Raw genomic sequence first — 13,579 nt, 5'->3', positions numbered from 1 at the left:
AAAAACCAAAAGTCAAAAGCTTGAGGATTACTTGCTACTCTTGTCTAAGACGTCTCATCTCTCCATGTGTGCCGCCACTTTTTATTTTCATCTCAAACTTTCAAAATGAGAAGAAATACTACCTTAGGGTATGCTATCTTAAAGAAAAGCCCTATTTTGCATAGAATCAATACTGACATAAAGAGTGAATTTATTTTTTAAGGGATTAATAAGATTTTTCTCCCAACTCTCCACGAAAATTACAAAATATCCAGCAAAAAAAACTTCTGTCATATTTTCTTTATTTTTTGCAGCAAAATATGTTGCCACCAAATCAGTCATTACAAAGGTACTATTTTTCTAAATAAATAATAAAATGGGCAAAAATCACCAATACACAGTTACAAAATAGTTCCCAAGAATACCATAAAGAGCATGATAAATAACTATCTCTTAGACAACAAAACAAAGAAAATTGCATTTAAATTATTCCATAAACAGAAAGGCTACAACCGTATTGCACAACTAATCATAAGCACTGAAACACCTTATCAAGCTACAGAAAAGTACGTAAACCAACACAGTAATTTTGAATACACTGTTCAACTCTTTCTGGGACAACTGACTCATCTAAGAATCAGCTCCCATATTTTAAACTAAAAAATGGAAAACTCCAGTATCAGCTGGGAGATGTTCTTGTCACTATGTCTTTGGAATTTGGAAAGAATAATGAATAATTTAATTTTGCTCAGCTAAAGAAATCAGTTAGTTTCTTTTGTAATTCTTAAACCAAACACAGGAAACATGCGCGCGCGCGCGCACGCGCACGCGCGCGCACACACACACACACACACACACACACACACACACACACACACACGTTTAAGCTGAAAACATTTCTTGTAGCATCTTTCATTTGTCAGCTTTCAAATAAAACCCAAACTTAGGAGTCAAAACCAGCAAGCAGTTCTTGTGCTCTTGGTAACAGCAACACCAAGAACTAGGTCTTCCTACCCAGTTTCACTGTCTGCCCAAGGCAGAATGAATGAACTGTTGACCAGCCAATGACAGCTTTAACAAGGCTTTCCCAGTGGCTCATTTTTTAGTGCAGACTATACACCCAAAGGCAGTTCTTTTTCCCTTAGAGCATATTGTGGAGTTTTCCCCCAAAGATCTGACCACACCCCTATCTTTTAATATTCTAAGAAACGCATAAATGTTTTTTTATTACACTTATAATTGATGGAAAGCATTCAACTCAACTGAATTTTATTGTGGCCAGGGAAAGGAAAGGTGTAGCTTCAAATCAAGTCTCATTCACGCTTTGGAAAAAGACAGAGCAAGGAGATCTAGAGAGGAAGATGTCTACTCGAGATTAAGACAGAGGAGTAGGGAGAACAAAGGCTGGTTCTTGGTAAGCAGAGGGATCTAATGACTGTGATGTGAGCCCAGCTCTGCCCCAGCCTGGATCTGCCCACAGGCATCTCCTACCTTCTCCCAACGTCAGACGGATCACACTAGTGACCCCATGCGATTTTGACACATGAAACCAGTGGGGTTTCCAACTAGTATCCTTGGGAGACAACAGCCCTTGCACAAGCCATACCATCAGCTCATCCAGCTGTTGGCAAAGTGCTGTGAGCCTGTCTCCATGGCAGTTCTTCCCTTCCACGGCCTACCACAACGCACTCACGCTGGTGACAGCACCCATTAACCACGGCTCCCGTCAGCAGAAGCACAAGGCATTTGCATACATGTAGTGAGCAGCACAGATGTGTGAACTAAACGCTGTCCTCACAGTACAAGCTGAATCTTCCAGAGTTTGGGTTATGTTTAAGAAACAACACACTTTCTCCACTAGTGACAGTGTGGGAAGGGTGACAGGGGCCTGGTGGCTGAAGGAGGAACACTGACACGCCCTGTGCCTACAAAGGCAATCTGTTTTCTTTCCACAGGACCTTGTCTTAGTCGTGAGAAGTAAATTCAGGAAACATTCTGTAGCTAAGCTATCCTACCTTCAAGAACACAAGATACCTCAAATCCTTGGCTTCCAAATACCGCTCTATCAAAAGAAGAAAAGAGAGACAATAAAAACAAGCTGAACAAACAACCGTGCTTAGAGACCCGCGTACTCCTGGCCTGCTGGCCTCTGGTCCTCCTGGGTAGCAGCAGCGTTAGTTCTGCCTCCAAAGGCTCTTGGCATGTCTCCTCCTGCATCTGTCTCTTCATTTTAGGCGCTGAGTCACATTGGCCAGGGCAACAGCAAAAGCCTGCACAGCTGAGAAAGGGTACTGGAAGTCTAGGATGTATGCGTTACCATCAATCCGTCCAAACTGCATCACCTAGGGAAGGACGCGGGAAGCAAACACATGAAAGGAAAATAAAATGAGACAGCAGCTAACTCTGAGGGAAGCAGAGGGCAGAGTCCATCAGAGTTCTGGAAGCCCAAGTAACTGACTCTCACAGGGCTTCTAGGTCTAACTAACTACAGGTTTACAGGACCCAGGACAGAGGTCGTGGGTAACAATGTGAAGGGAGACAAGACGCTCACATGGAGAGCTACAGGTAAGATAAAGTGGGTTCTCCAGAGATGAGGAAAAGACGGCGCCACCTGCTGAGAGACCTCAGAGATGTGCCAAGCTCCAAGGTCTCTCTGCCTCAGAGCCGGCTTCCCTGATGACTCTTCTAGAATATCACAACCTGCTTTCCACCATGTGCCTCCTTGCCAGGCTCAACTTGTGACTTTGTCACTTCTTGTGGCCTCGGAATATGAGATTCTTGTCTTAGAAACTGCCAGGAACACAGCAGGCAGTAAACATATTTGATGAGTTAGTTAAGTAAAAATGAACTTTTAAAATGGATGGCCCTCCTAGGATGGTGAAGGGAGCTGAGGTGCAGGGCTACAGAGGCCACCATGCTACAAGAAACACTGACTTGTCATCTCTGGTTCTGATCTGCATCAAGAGGAGACTTGCCTTCTAGTAGAGAACTAGAGGATGACTTAGCCACAAACACTCAGAGAAATAAGCAAACAATAAGCAGGCAACTCATACACGGCATGGTTGTCAATCACCAGTGTGGCGGCTTGAATTGCCATGGCTCCCATAGACTCCTGTGTTTGAACCTTTGACCTATGGAGAGTGGCACTATTAGGAGGTGTGGCCTTGTTGGCATAGGTGTGGGTTTGCTAGAGGAGGTGTGTCACTCAGGGTGGGCTTTGAGGTCTCCTATGCTCAAGCTCTGCCCAGCGTGGCACAACCTCCTTCTGTTGCCTGCAGATAAAGATGTAGAGCTCTCAGCTCCTTCCCCAGCACCATGTCTGCCTGCGTGCTGCCATGCTTCCCGCCATGATGATAACAGTCTGAGCCTCTGAAACTGTAACCCTGCCCCAATTAAATGTTTTCCTTTTGTAAGAGTTACCCTGGTCGTGGTGTGTCTTCAGAGAAATAAAACCCTCACTAAGACACTCAGTCACGTAATGCAGTCGCCAATGGTTACTGCTTAAACTGGGAACACTGCAGTAGATCTCATGTGAAATTATGAGGTAGGGGAAGGAGGGTTGAAAAAAAAATAACATTCTTCCATAGCTGGTAATGAACAGCTGAGAAGGGGCACTGTATATATTATAGTCAATCTGTCCAAATTGCATTATCTTGGGGCCAAAGGTGGTGGGAAGCAAAGCCTCAAAGTGGGAAAGTAGGAAAGAGGTAACTAGGATTACCAGTTCCTGAGAGAAGTAGATAGCACAACCCACTGAAGAGTTACACAGGAGGAAGGCAACATTTGATGGCTAAGTTAGAAATAGCAATCAATAAAAATATACATTCTTTGCAAATATATATAATGGCAGATACCAAAAAAGCCCAGCCTGTAGGAGGCACTGCAACTGAAGAGCAGGTGGTGAGGGAAGGGGCGGGGCCTGTGGTTTTCCTTTCTCATCTCACAAAACCACCTGGCTACAGGTTTACACATGACTTGGATTTAAAGTACATGAAAAGGCATCAGAAGGCACACTGAGAATTAGAACCCAGACCAACCATCCACCTGAGAGAGAGGTCACGTTTTGTACATCCTGCGTGGCCCTTTAAGTGCCTGCTCCCACAGTCCAGGGCACTGGCACCGTTTGCTCATGGCCACAGTGCCACTAGTCTCCTTACCTGGCGCCCCTCCAACTCGATCTGGAAATTCTTGGCAGACTCCTGGGTCACCCTTCCTCCGAAGTCCAGCTGGTACACCTGCGTGGCTTCATTCCACAGCGGCTGCTTGTTGGCCATCACATACACGAAGCCCTGGCTGCCCAGCCGCCCGTCTTCCTTCTCACTGGCTTTGCGGCACTTGAACTCCTCCAGCTCGCTGGCCGTCCGGAGGCTCCTCTTGCTTTTCCAGCCCTTCTTGCTGCCCTGGCTCTGGTTCATGAGCTCATCCCCGCTGATGAACAGCTCGGGCTCACTCTCTGAGCTGTCCTGGAATTCGTTCGTCTTGTTCAGCTTCTTTGATTTTAGTTGGTCTTTCTGATTTTTCACTTTCTTCTTCTCTCTCCCCAGGCGGGGACTGGAGATGAGAGAATTAAAGTCACTCAGAGTTCTAGCCTCCTTTTTGACTTTGCCCTCAGTGATGGCCTGAACATTTCCTTCCTCTGCTCGGCTATCCAGGCGCTTCCGGTTCTTCTTTCCAAATTTTTCTGTTCTCTGTGGGACAGGACTTTCTGTCAGCGAGAGGACTTCTTGGAAATTGTCTGCAGTCTCTACCATCACCTCCGTGCCCATGTGGCTTTGGAGCTCGGCAGGTGGGGGGGACACAAGAGGCTTCTCCACCACTAAGTGGGGCTTGGAGGGGAGAGTGCCCTGGGGATTCTGCATGGGCGGGCAGGTGCTGTAGGAACTCCAAGGGTGCAAGGCGACAGGTGGCATCTGTAAACTGGAGCATGTGCTGCTTCCTGGGTATGTGGGGGGCAAGGTGCAATAGGAAAGGCTGGGTGGGTACGCTGGCTGAAGTACAACAGCAGGCTCCTGTTGTGCAAACTGTGCCGGGGACAGAGCATCCTTAGGGGAGCATGGTGCTTGCACTCCAGGCAAAGGGGGGTTGTTACAGCTGCCTGGATATGGCACTCCCATCCCATAGCCTGCCTGGAAGGTGGCAGTAGGGCTGGATGGAGACTTGGGAGACACAAAGGGCACTCGAGCCACATCTAGGTGCTGGCCTTGCCCTAGCATCAGAGGGGACAGTTTTAAGGGGTTGGGCACTGCAGGTTGTGCTGTCCTTTCCTGGGGAACCCAAACGTCCTCACCCAGCACAGAGTCCCATTGGTAAGGGGGAGGCCGCTTCACGGTGACAGCAGCTTCAGGAAGTGAGGGGTGCCTCAGAGGCTTTTCGAGCTGACAGTGCTGAGACAGGGCCTCGTCCTCAGTGAAGGCTGAGTTGACATAGTCAGTACGATCACGAGAGGTGTCAGGAGGGCTCAGAAGATTGTAGGAGGATTGGGAGGCCAGTGGGGAGGTGCTGATAGCATGGGCCAGGGCTGCACCCGGCTGGGAGCTGGGCCCTGCTCCACTGCACTGGCTGCAGGTGTATAGGGCAGGTGGAGGTCTTGCTGGAAGCTGTGCCACTGCCCCACCAGCCCCACCCTTAGGCTTAGGTGGGGGTTGCAGTGGGGCACGGGAGTTGTCAGTCACCTGGGCCATCTTAAGTGCAACCTCTCGGTTGTTCCTTCGGAGGGTGGCATGGATGAGACTACTGTCCAGTCTCTGAGTAGCACTCCGTCCCTGGGCCAGCTGGCTAGCAATTTCAGGGTATGGAGGTGGGTCCCCTGTGGGGATGGAGTATCGAGGGACAGTCAGGCGGTTCAGAGTGGCACTGGTGCAAGGTTGGGGTACCTTCTTCTCAGTAGCCGTGAGTCTCAAGGTGGCAGAACTGCCTGGGCCAGGAAGAGTGTAGGTGTTCTGGGAACAGAGCATTCGGGTGCGAGGCCGGCACACCTCTTCCACATTGCCACTGCTGTCAAAGGTGGTGATCCTCTCATAGCCTAGGGGAGGCTGGTAATGTGCTGCCGTAGGGTAGAGTGAGAAGTCACCCTTCTTCAAGCACACATCCACTGGGGCCTGTGGTGGCGGCAGCGGGGGAGGGGGTGCTGCTGTGGTGGGGGCAGCAGGGATAGTTCCTGGATAGGGGGGTGGGGGATTCATCTTTGCCACCTGGACCTCCTGGGGGGCACTGAAAACCACTGCATCCCCCTCTGCTGCCAGCTGAGGCACTGGCCGTGGGGCCTTGGCTGACTTTTGCAGGTGCTCATGGTCTCGATCTCCATGGTCCACCATAGACAGCTGCTGCATAGGCCCCTGTGGTGGCGGTGGCGGTGGTGGCAAAGGCAACTGAGGAGGGTTCTGAATAATGCGGCCCATTTCTACACCTCCAAAAATCACCTGTCCAGGATTGGAGTACCGACTGGAGACTGGGTATTGGGTGGCAGCATCAACTGCATGCTCTACTGATCCTACAGCTGTTGTCTGATTGGTCAAGACATCCAACTGCACATTTTGATTGGCCAGCAGGGACTGTACCAGCCCTATGCTCTGTGTGGGAGACAGAGCTTGAGCGGAGCTGTGGATTGGTGCAATAGGGATGTTCACTGTACAAGGCGGGTTGTTTTCAGGGACACCCGATGTTCCCGTAACTGCAAGAAAACCAGAAAAAAAGAACTGGTCACAAAAACAGTATCATGGGACTGGGACAGAGTGAGCTGTGTGCCTGGACTTCTCGGATCCCGCAAGCAAAATGGCAACTAAGACTGAAATGTGTTTGGAGACTGAGGCTTCTCTAACAGTTCTGGGATGTTAGAGCCAAGTAGAGAGTCTGCAGCATGACCTGCCTGTCACAATGAACATCTTTGAACCTTCTAAATTTGGTATCACACGCCTGAATGATACATCATACATAAATGTCTAAAGAATACTTTAATGATGACACTCAGAATCCCACAGAAACGTGTCTATGAGCTGAATGACCTTTTCCTATTTACTGCTTTTCAGCATTTCAAACAGCATTTAAGGTATAGCCAACCAATGAAAACATGTGGATATTCTATTTACTATCCAGTGGTTATTTATGAACCATGAATGTCAATGGTGACTTGCAGGCAGGTGCTCAGAGCCAGTCTGTGCCCGATGGTAGTGGGTCTGACTCCAGCTTTGCTCCCCTTAGTCTACTGAATGGCTCTGTCTTCTCCTCAGACACATTGTCCCAGGTCCAGGGGTCTGAGACCTGGTGTTAAATGCTGCATAGCAAAGAGTAGCTGAGCAGAAAACAGGATCTATCAGGCTCACTGTATATGTTGGCTGACTTTGCACCCAAAAAGCAGAACGTAGCCACCATGATATCAAAAGTGAAGCCTGGCCTTGGGCCTGTACGTGCCCCTTCCCTGGGACCTCCACTGAGAAAGTTCACCCTTTGGCTGCAGGATCTGGGTCCCATTTCAAGCTAACTATCATTCGTCTGCTGATCTCTCTTTGGTCTCCAGAGAGCAATGACTTCAGGTATGTCCTTCTCTGCTGCAGAGACTGTGGAGTAACCATCACTGACTGTGAGCCCCAAGACATCGCGCTCCATCCTCTCACCTGAGAGCCACACACAGCAGCACAACTGTGGAGAAAGCCCTAATCGCTGCCTCTAGGACAACAGAAAGGTTGTCAAAGGGAAAGTCTAAGCCTTGTCTGATTCAGCAGCAGAGTGCAAGCTTAAGTACCCAAAGTTCATTCACCAAAGGGCAGGGGCTGATTCTCAAGTGCTCCAAGTAACTGGGAATAGTTAGATACACCTTGCTGGCAGCCAGTGGAAAACATTCTGAGCTGTGGATAAAACAGGACCGTTTAATAAGAATCCCCTACTACAACAAACAAATCTCACAACCAGCAGATGTCTCACAAGTTGTCAAGTAGAATTCAAAGACTGTGTGCTGAACAGCACCTGCAGCTTAAGCCATGCCTTTGTGCAGGCAGAGGCTCGCTCTGCAATGTGGGAGGCCCTCAGTCTTGGACAGGGCAGGTCCGAGGAGCTAGGATCTATGAGCACTACACAGGCTCCTTAGAGAGGTGCCCTCTGAGCAGGGATTGAAGAGACGGAGGCTAGGCGAGACCACCAAGACAGAGTTTAGTTTTTAGCTTTGGTTCCTGTCTCCATATTCCTGCCCTAACTTCCCTTCCTGGAAGACTGTAAGCTGTGAGGTGAAATAAACCCTTTCGTCCCCAAATTGCTTTTGGTCACATTGTTTACATAAGCAACAGAAAGAAAAGAGAGACAACACGTCATGTGAGAAGTGTTCTGTGAATCACCATGCGACACCACTACCTTAACCACCACACTCTGCAGTTTCCCTCCTGCCAAAAAGTGCGCACTGTGGTTCTCCTCCCAGGGCGCACTGTCCCTTAAGATTACCAAGAGGGGGCCTTTCCCAACCTCATTAGCAACTGTACTCAATCAGCTCTGTCCCCTTGCATGATGCACTAAGAGAGGAACTGCGACAGACAAGTCCATAACTGTAACACACCTGGTAAATCATCTTCATCTTCACTGAAAACGTTTGGGTTGAAGACAGGTAGATTAATGTAGTCCATGGAAATCTTCCTGACTTCTGGGAGATAAATGGTCATTTGCCGTGGCTGGAGATGCAGCAAGCTGGTTTTATAGATTACTGGTCGGAGGAAGGAGGACACAGTTAATGGAGGCACCCCAGGAGAGCCAGAGAGCCAACAGTGTGATGCAGACAAATGGAGGGCCAAGGACCCTGCTGTTGGCAGGCACATCTGCACAGGCTGGACCAGAGGCTGGAGTGGAGCTCCTAGCTTCTTGTGATATATACAATGTGGGATTGGAAAACTCTTTAAGTCTGCCTACAAAACCACACATTTTAAATGCTAAAAACATACCCTGGGCATCTTTATAAGCTTCATTTGCAACCAGAAGGATAATTTAGTTCCAACAGTGTTGCTGAGAATTCTAAACTCAGGAGCTCTTTGACATCTGCGAGACTGGGTACCACAGAGGCATGAAGAGCTGCTGCTGTCCAGGCTGAATTCGTATCTTACTGACTTTTACCTATAGCGCCCTGTGAAGGATTTACTGTGCTTTCCACGGTCTGCTTAAACCTTAGGATTTAAATTGATTGATACAGACAGTTAGGATAAAGTCTAAGTTGTAAATAAAATAGTTAGAAAAGATAAAATTAATTTTAAAATTATGAATCTAAGTTAAAAACAAGCTGGTTAAAACAAGTTTAGGGTTCTGTCAACTCTTTTATGTTTAAGTATTTATTAATTATCATTATTTATTATTAATTTATTGAGTGTGTATGTGTGTGAGAGAGACATAAGTGTGGAGAGAGAGAGAGAGAGAGAGAGAGAGAGAGAGAGAGACAGAGAGACAGAGAGAGAGAGAGAGAGACAAAGAGAGAGAGAGAGACAGACAGACAGACAGACAGACAGACAGACAGACAAGTGTGTACCATGACACACATGTGAAGCTTAACTCTATTCTGTCAGACAGACAGACAGACAAAAGTGTGCCATGACACACATGTGAAGCTTAACTCTATTCTGCCAGCTTGTAGATTTAGGAGATCAAGCTTAGGTTGCGTGGCCTTGCACAAGTGCCTTTACCCACTGAGCAATCTCTTTGACCCATCACTTATGTTTAACACTCCTTCCTGTAAAACTGTACACAGAGGCACTTTTACTCGATGTCCTGGGTCTACCCCTGCTCCTCCACAGGCTCTGGGTCTGACAAACCGGTGCTGCTCTGAAGCCTGGCTTTTGCTGAGACCTCTGTATGAACCTGGCACTCAGGAGGGGTCTTTCCCAGTCACAGTCTCATCACTCTTGACCACAAAACAGAGTGCGAATTTTGGTGGAAAAGTTCTATATTGTTCTGAGTTAGTGAAAAAGTGCAACGCTTTTCCAGATCAACAAAGAACAATTTTTTTTTAAACTGAGGAATGATTACAAACACCATGTTTCGTTGTCTCTTTCCTCCTCCCTCTCCGTCTGTGTGTCTCTATCTCTCCCTCTCAGTCCTGACTCTCTTTATATTACTGTATAAGCTCCTTTAGTACTCTTCTGAATTCTCAATCTATGACATAATACTTAGGTTATGTGAAAAAATGAAAATAAAAATAATTTATGCATCAGTCACAGTACCCCACAGCCATAGGTCTTAACAAGGACTACAGGTCATTAAAAATGTGAGCAAGCCCAGGTATAGCCAGCAAACTTCTGGGACCATCAGTAAAGAGATCAGTCAAGTGGGACATGACCCTGGAGGTGTAGCTTCTTGCCCTAGGTCAGCACATCCAGTTAAATAGATGATGGGAGGACTCCACAATGAGACCCTGTCTCAGAGGGGAGGGAGGAGGAGGAGGGTGGAAGGGGTGGGGCCAAGAGAAAGCAGGGAGGTAATGGAAAGAGGCTGAGAAGCTGCCAGTGATGAAGCCAGACTCACTTGCTGTCCTCTCCCTCAATCTTTATATTGAACTTACATTCTCTGGCCCCCATCTCTCTCCCTGTGTCTGTGTGTCTGTGTCTGTGTGTCTGTCTGTCTGTCTCTCTCTCTCTGTCTGTCTGTCTCTCTCTGTCTCTCCCTACCCACATCCACACATACACCTGCCCAATGGGCTAGTCTGTTCTAACTGAAGGAAACAAATGATTAAATATAGGGAACGCTCACTTTCTAAGCCCATTAGAGCAACAGATATTGTATCTGAAAGAATTATTAGTTATGCATAGTGAGTACACTTCCTAGAATCCAAAAGCTGACTTCCTTTCTATAAGATAATCAAGGGGGAATTCTAAACTTGGTTATAGCAACTATATGGACCTAATGATCTTTTTAAAAAAAGTCAGTGACTTAGAGAACAATGATTTCACTGCTGTCACTCAGGAAGCTTTCGTCTTGACAGCCTGCTAACTCACACTGGGACGGCAGGGGCCTGGATGGTGTTCCACTGCTCCCGTTTCAGTATCTGTACTGCCTTAACTATGGATCTACTCACCATAGGGACAGAATTTTGAAAAGATACATTAAATAAATTGTCACCTCAATTCTTTCTCCCAATCTTTATTTCAGGAAGGCTAAATTCTCAGTTTACTGAGTTGGAAGCAATAGTGGTATTTAAATAAGTTAGTAGGGCGCAGATGAATAACTGAACATTCTGTGGTCATCAGAGTTTTTCCAGATTACTTGAAATAGTATAAGAAATTCCCTTTGGAGAAAAAAGGGTTGTGCTATGGAAGAAAATGGGGGAAGGAAGAGAGGAAGAATACATTATTCATGTAATAAAACAATATTTATTGCATAAACCCCACACGTGTACACTATCACATCACTCTTTCTCACAGTATGTAAATCAAGACTTACTATTTTTTGTGAGGCTGAGGACTAAATCCAAATCAATTTTATATTCTAATTTTGCTTCAATTTTATAAACTGAAAACTTCAAGATTAAAGATCTAAACATAATACTGTTTTAATAAACACCTGTAGGCGCACACAAATATCAGGCCTTTTGGTTTGGGGTGAGGTGATGGTGGTAGAGATCAAACCTAGAGCCTTGGGATGCTAGGCAAGTGCTCTACCACTGCACTCCATCCTCAGTGGGTTTTTACCATTTGGTTTACAAGAATAATTTATAAGTTCTGCATAGGATATAACTTTTGTAAACAGAATTTTTGAAAAACAATTTTCATTCAGTCGCAGAAAGCAAATGCTGGATGAAGGGCCAAGGCCGGCCTGACCTCACAGAGAGACATGTATGACAGGCAAGGAGGGACCCCAGAAAGACGGCAGCGAGAGCAGCAGTGTGCGGCCAAAGACGCAGCAGGCAGGAGGCTGCTCTGGAAAGCTCTTCTGCCACTTGCACTTCTTTCCTGCCCCTGAGGTAAAGGTAGTAGTGGGCTGCTGCTGCTCTCTTGGATGGGAATGCAGATGAAAGCCAAAGCCCGGCTCTGGCTCAGCCGCCACTCCCCTTGCGTAAGTTTTCTTCTGTGTCATAGGCAGGCTGCTTGCCAGATAAGAAAAAACAACAACTGCAATCTTAACAGCCAAACCTAAATCTGCTCACAACAGCCGAATGTCTAGAAGTCCTTCAGTGTTCTCCTCGAGATTTTGGCTACTTTTATAACACAGAGCCTATCTTATGAAAGCACCAGAAACAAAACCCAGTGGGTGACAGGTCTAGTTTTCTGACATCACAGTGGCTGGAATCAGGGTGTACACACAAATCCTGTACTGTCTTAGGAGCTCATTTTCTAACTTAAGCTGCCACATGTTAAACTGAAACCTTTACTCTAATTTCCAAATGGGACAGTAAGAAAATAGAATGAACCCTTACCTGCACCAAGGTTGGTCGGTAGAAATGCAGCCAAGCCCACAATCTTAAACTTGGTTCCCCAAATATTGGATGTGACCTGAGCAAGATAGTTGTGCTGTGAGGGGAAGAGGAAAGAAAAAGAATCTCAGTCTATTTTCACATTGTCTACTGTGCACTTAGTACAAACGCCAACATGTAAAATGCTATAAGTAGACACCGTCAGCAACATTAAATCTTCAACTTATGCCACTCTTAAGGTCAAAGGTCACCTAGAAGATGATTAGCTGCCATTGTCCCATGCTGGTACACTGAGCTGGGAGGGGAACTCTATCCCAGCACTTCTGTTCAGTTTAAAAGGGCCATTAGCAGCTAGAGAGATGGCTCAAGCAGTTACGAGCATGTGCCACTATTGCAGAGGACTGGAGTTCCATTCCTAGCACCCACATCAGGTGGCTCACAACTATCTGTAATTCCAGTTCCAGGGGATGAGGCCTCAGTGGGTACATGTATGCACCTGGTACAATAAACATACACAAACACATATACATATAAAAACAAATCCTTGAAAAGGTTATTAAAGGAATGGCCTTGCACGGTTGCTCTCTATCACTGCACAGACTAGCCTGGTGATACAAGTCTCTGAGCCCAGCACTTCGAAGGTTAAGCTGGGAAGACCCGAAGGTCAAAGCCATCACTGGCTACACAGTGAGTCTGAGGCCACCATGGAGTAGAGGAGACCCTGTCTATGAAATAAAATAAAAAATAAAATAAAATAAAATGGCCTTCAAAGCTCAGAGTAGTGGTGTTTGCCTGTAGTTTCAACTAGTGAAGAGAAGTGGGCATTTGAGGCCAGCCTGGGCAAAACAGCATGGCCTCATCTCAAAGTAAGTAAGGTTGCTGCAGAGTGCAACCCCAGCAGCTAGGAGGGTGAAACAGGAGCATACTGAGTTCCAGACAGTCTAGGCTACTAGCAGGATCTAAAACAAACACACCAACCAACCAACTAATAACAATATTATGCAAAATGGCAAAATATAACCTAAAGTAAAACAAATAAAAATTTAAAAGTAAAAAGGCCACCATGATTGGGATGCAATTTTGTTCATTTCTCCTTTTCATTCTGCAGATGTTGGCTGACTTGAAACCATTATGTCCTTAAGCCTTCCAATTAGCCTAGTGTCTCTTCAAGTCGATGAAAAACATCTTAAAAAGTCACTGCTCTGCTCAAGGTGGGTGTGAGTAAAATGT

At 46.6% G+C, this 13,579-nt stretch overlaps 1 protein-coding gene across 5 annotated transcripts in view; it reads right to left on the bottom strand.

Annotated features, from left to right (window-relative positions):
• Positions 1–264: 264 nt before the first annotated feature.
• TULP4 (TUB like protein 4) overlaps positions 265–13,579 on the bottom strand; it is a 132,888-nt gene continuing 119,573 nt past the window's right edge. For all 5 annotated transcript variants that reach the window (XM_084777527.1, XM_084777528.1, XM_084777526.1 and 2 more), the window contains 4 exons: positions 12,353–12,446; positions 8,519–8,662; positions 4,137–6,649; positions 265–2,321 (listed from right to left, as the gene is read on the bottom strand). In XM_084777527.1, coding sequence (XP_084633653.1) covers positions 2,205–2,321; positions 4,137–6,649; positions 8,519–8,662; positions 12,353–12,446 — 2,868 coding nt within the window. In that variant the 3' untranslated portion in view covers positions 265–2,204. The remainder of the gene's footprint in view (positions 2,322–4,136; positions 6,650–8,518; positions 8,663–12,352; positions 12,447–13,579) is intronic.

Source organism: Acomys minous, assembly GCF_964271855.1.
Source record: "Acomys minous genome assembly, chromosome: 3".
Lineage (NCBI taxonomy): Eukaryota > Metazoa > Chordata > Mammalia > Rodentia > Muridae > Acomys > Acomys minous.
The sequence above is the reverse complement of the archived record's forward strand: the minus strand, read 5'-3'. Positions and strand labels throughout refer to the sequence as shown.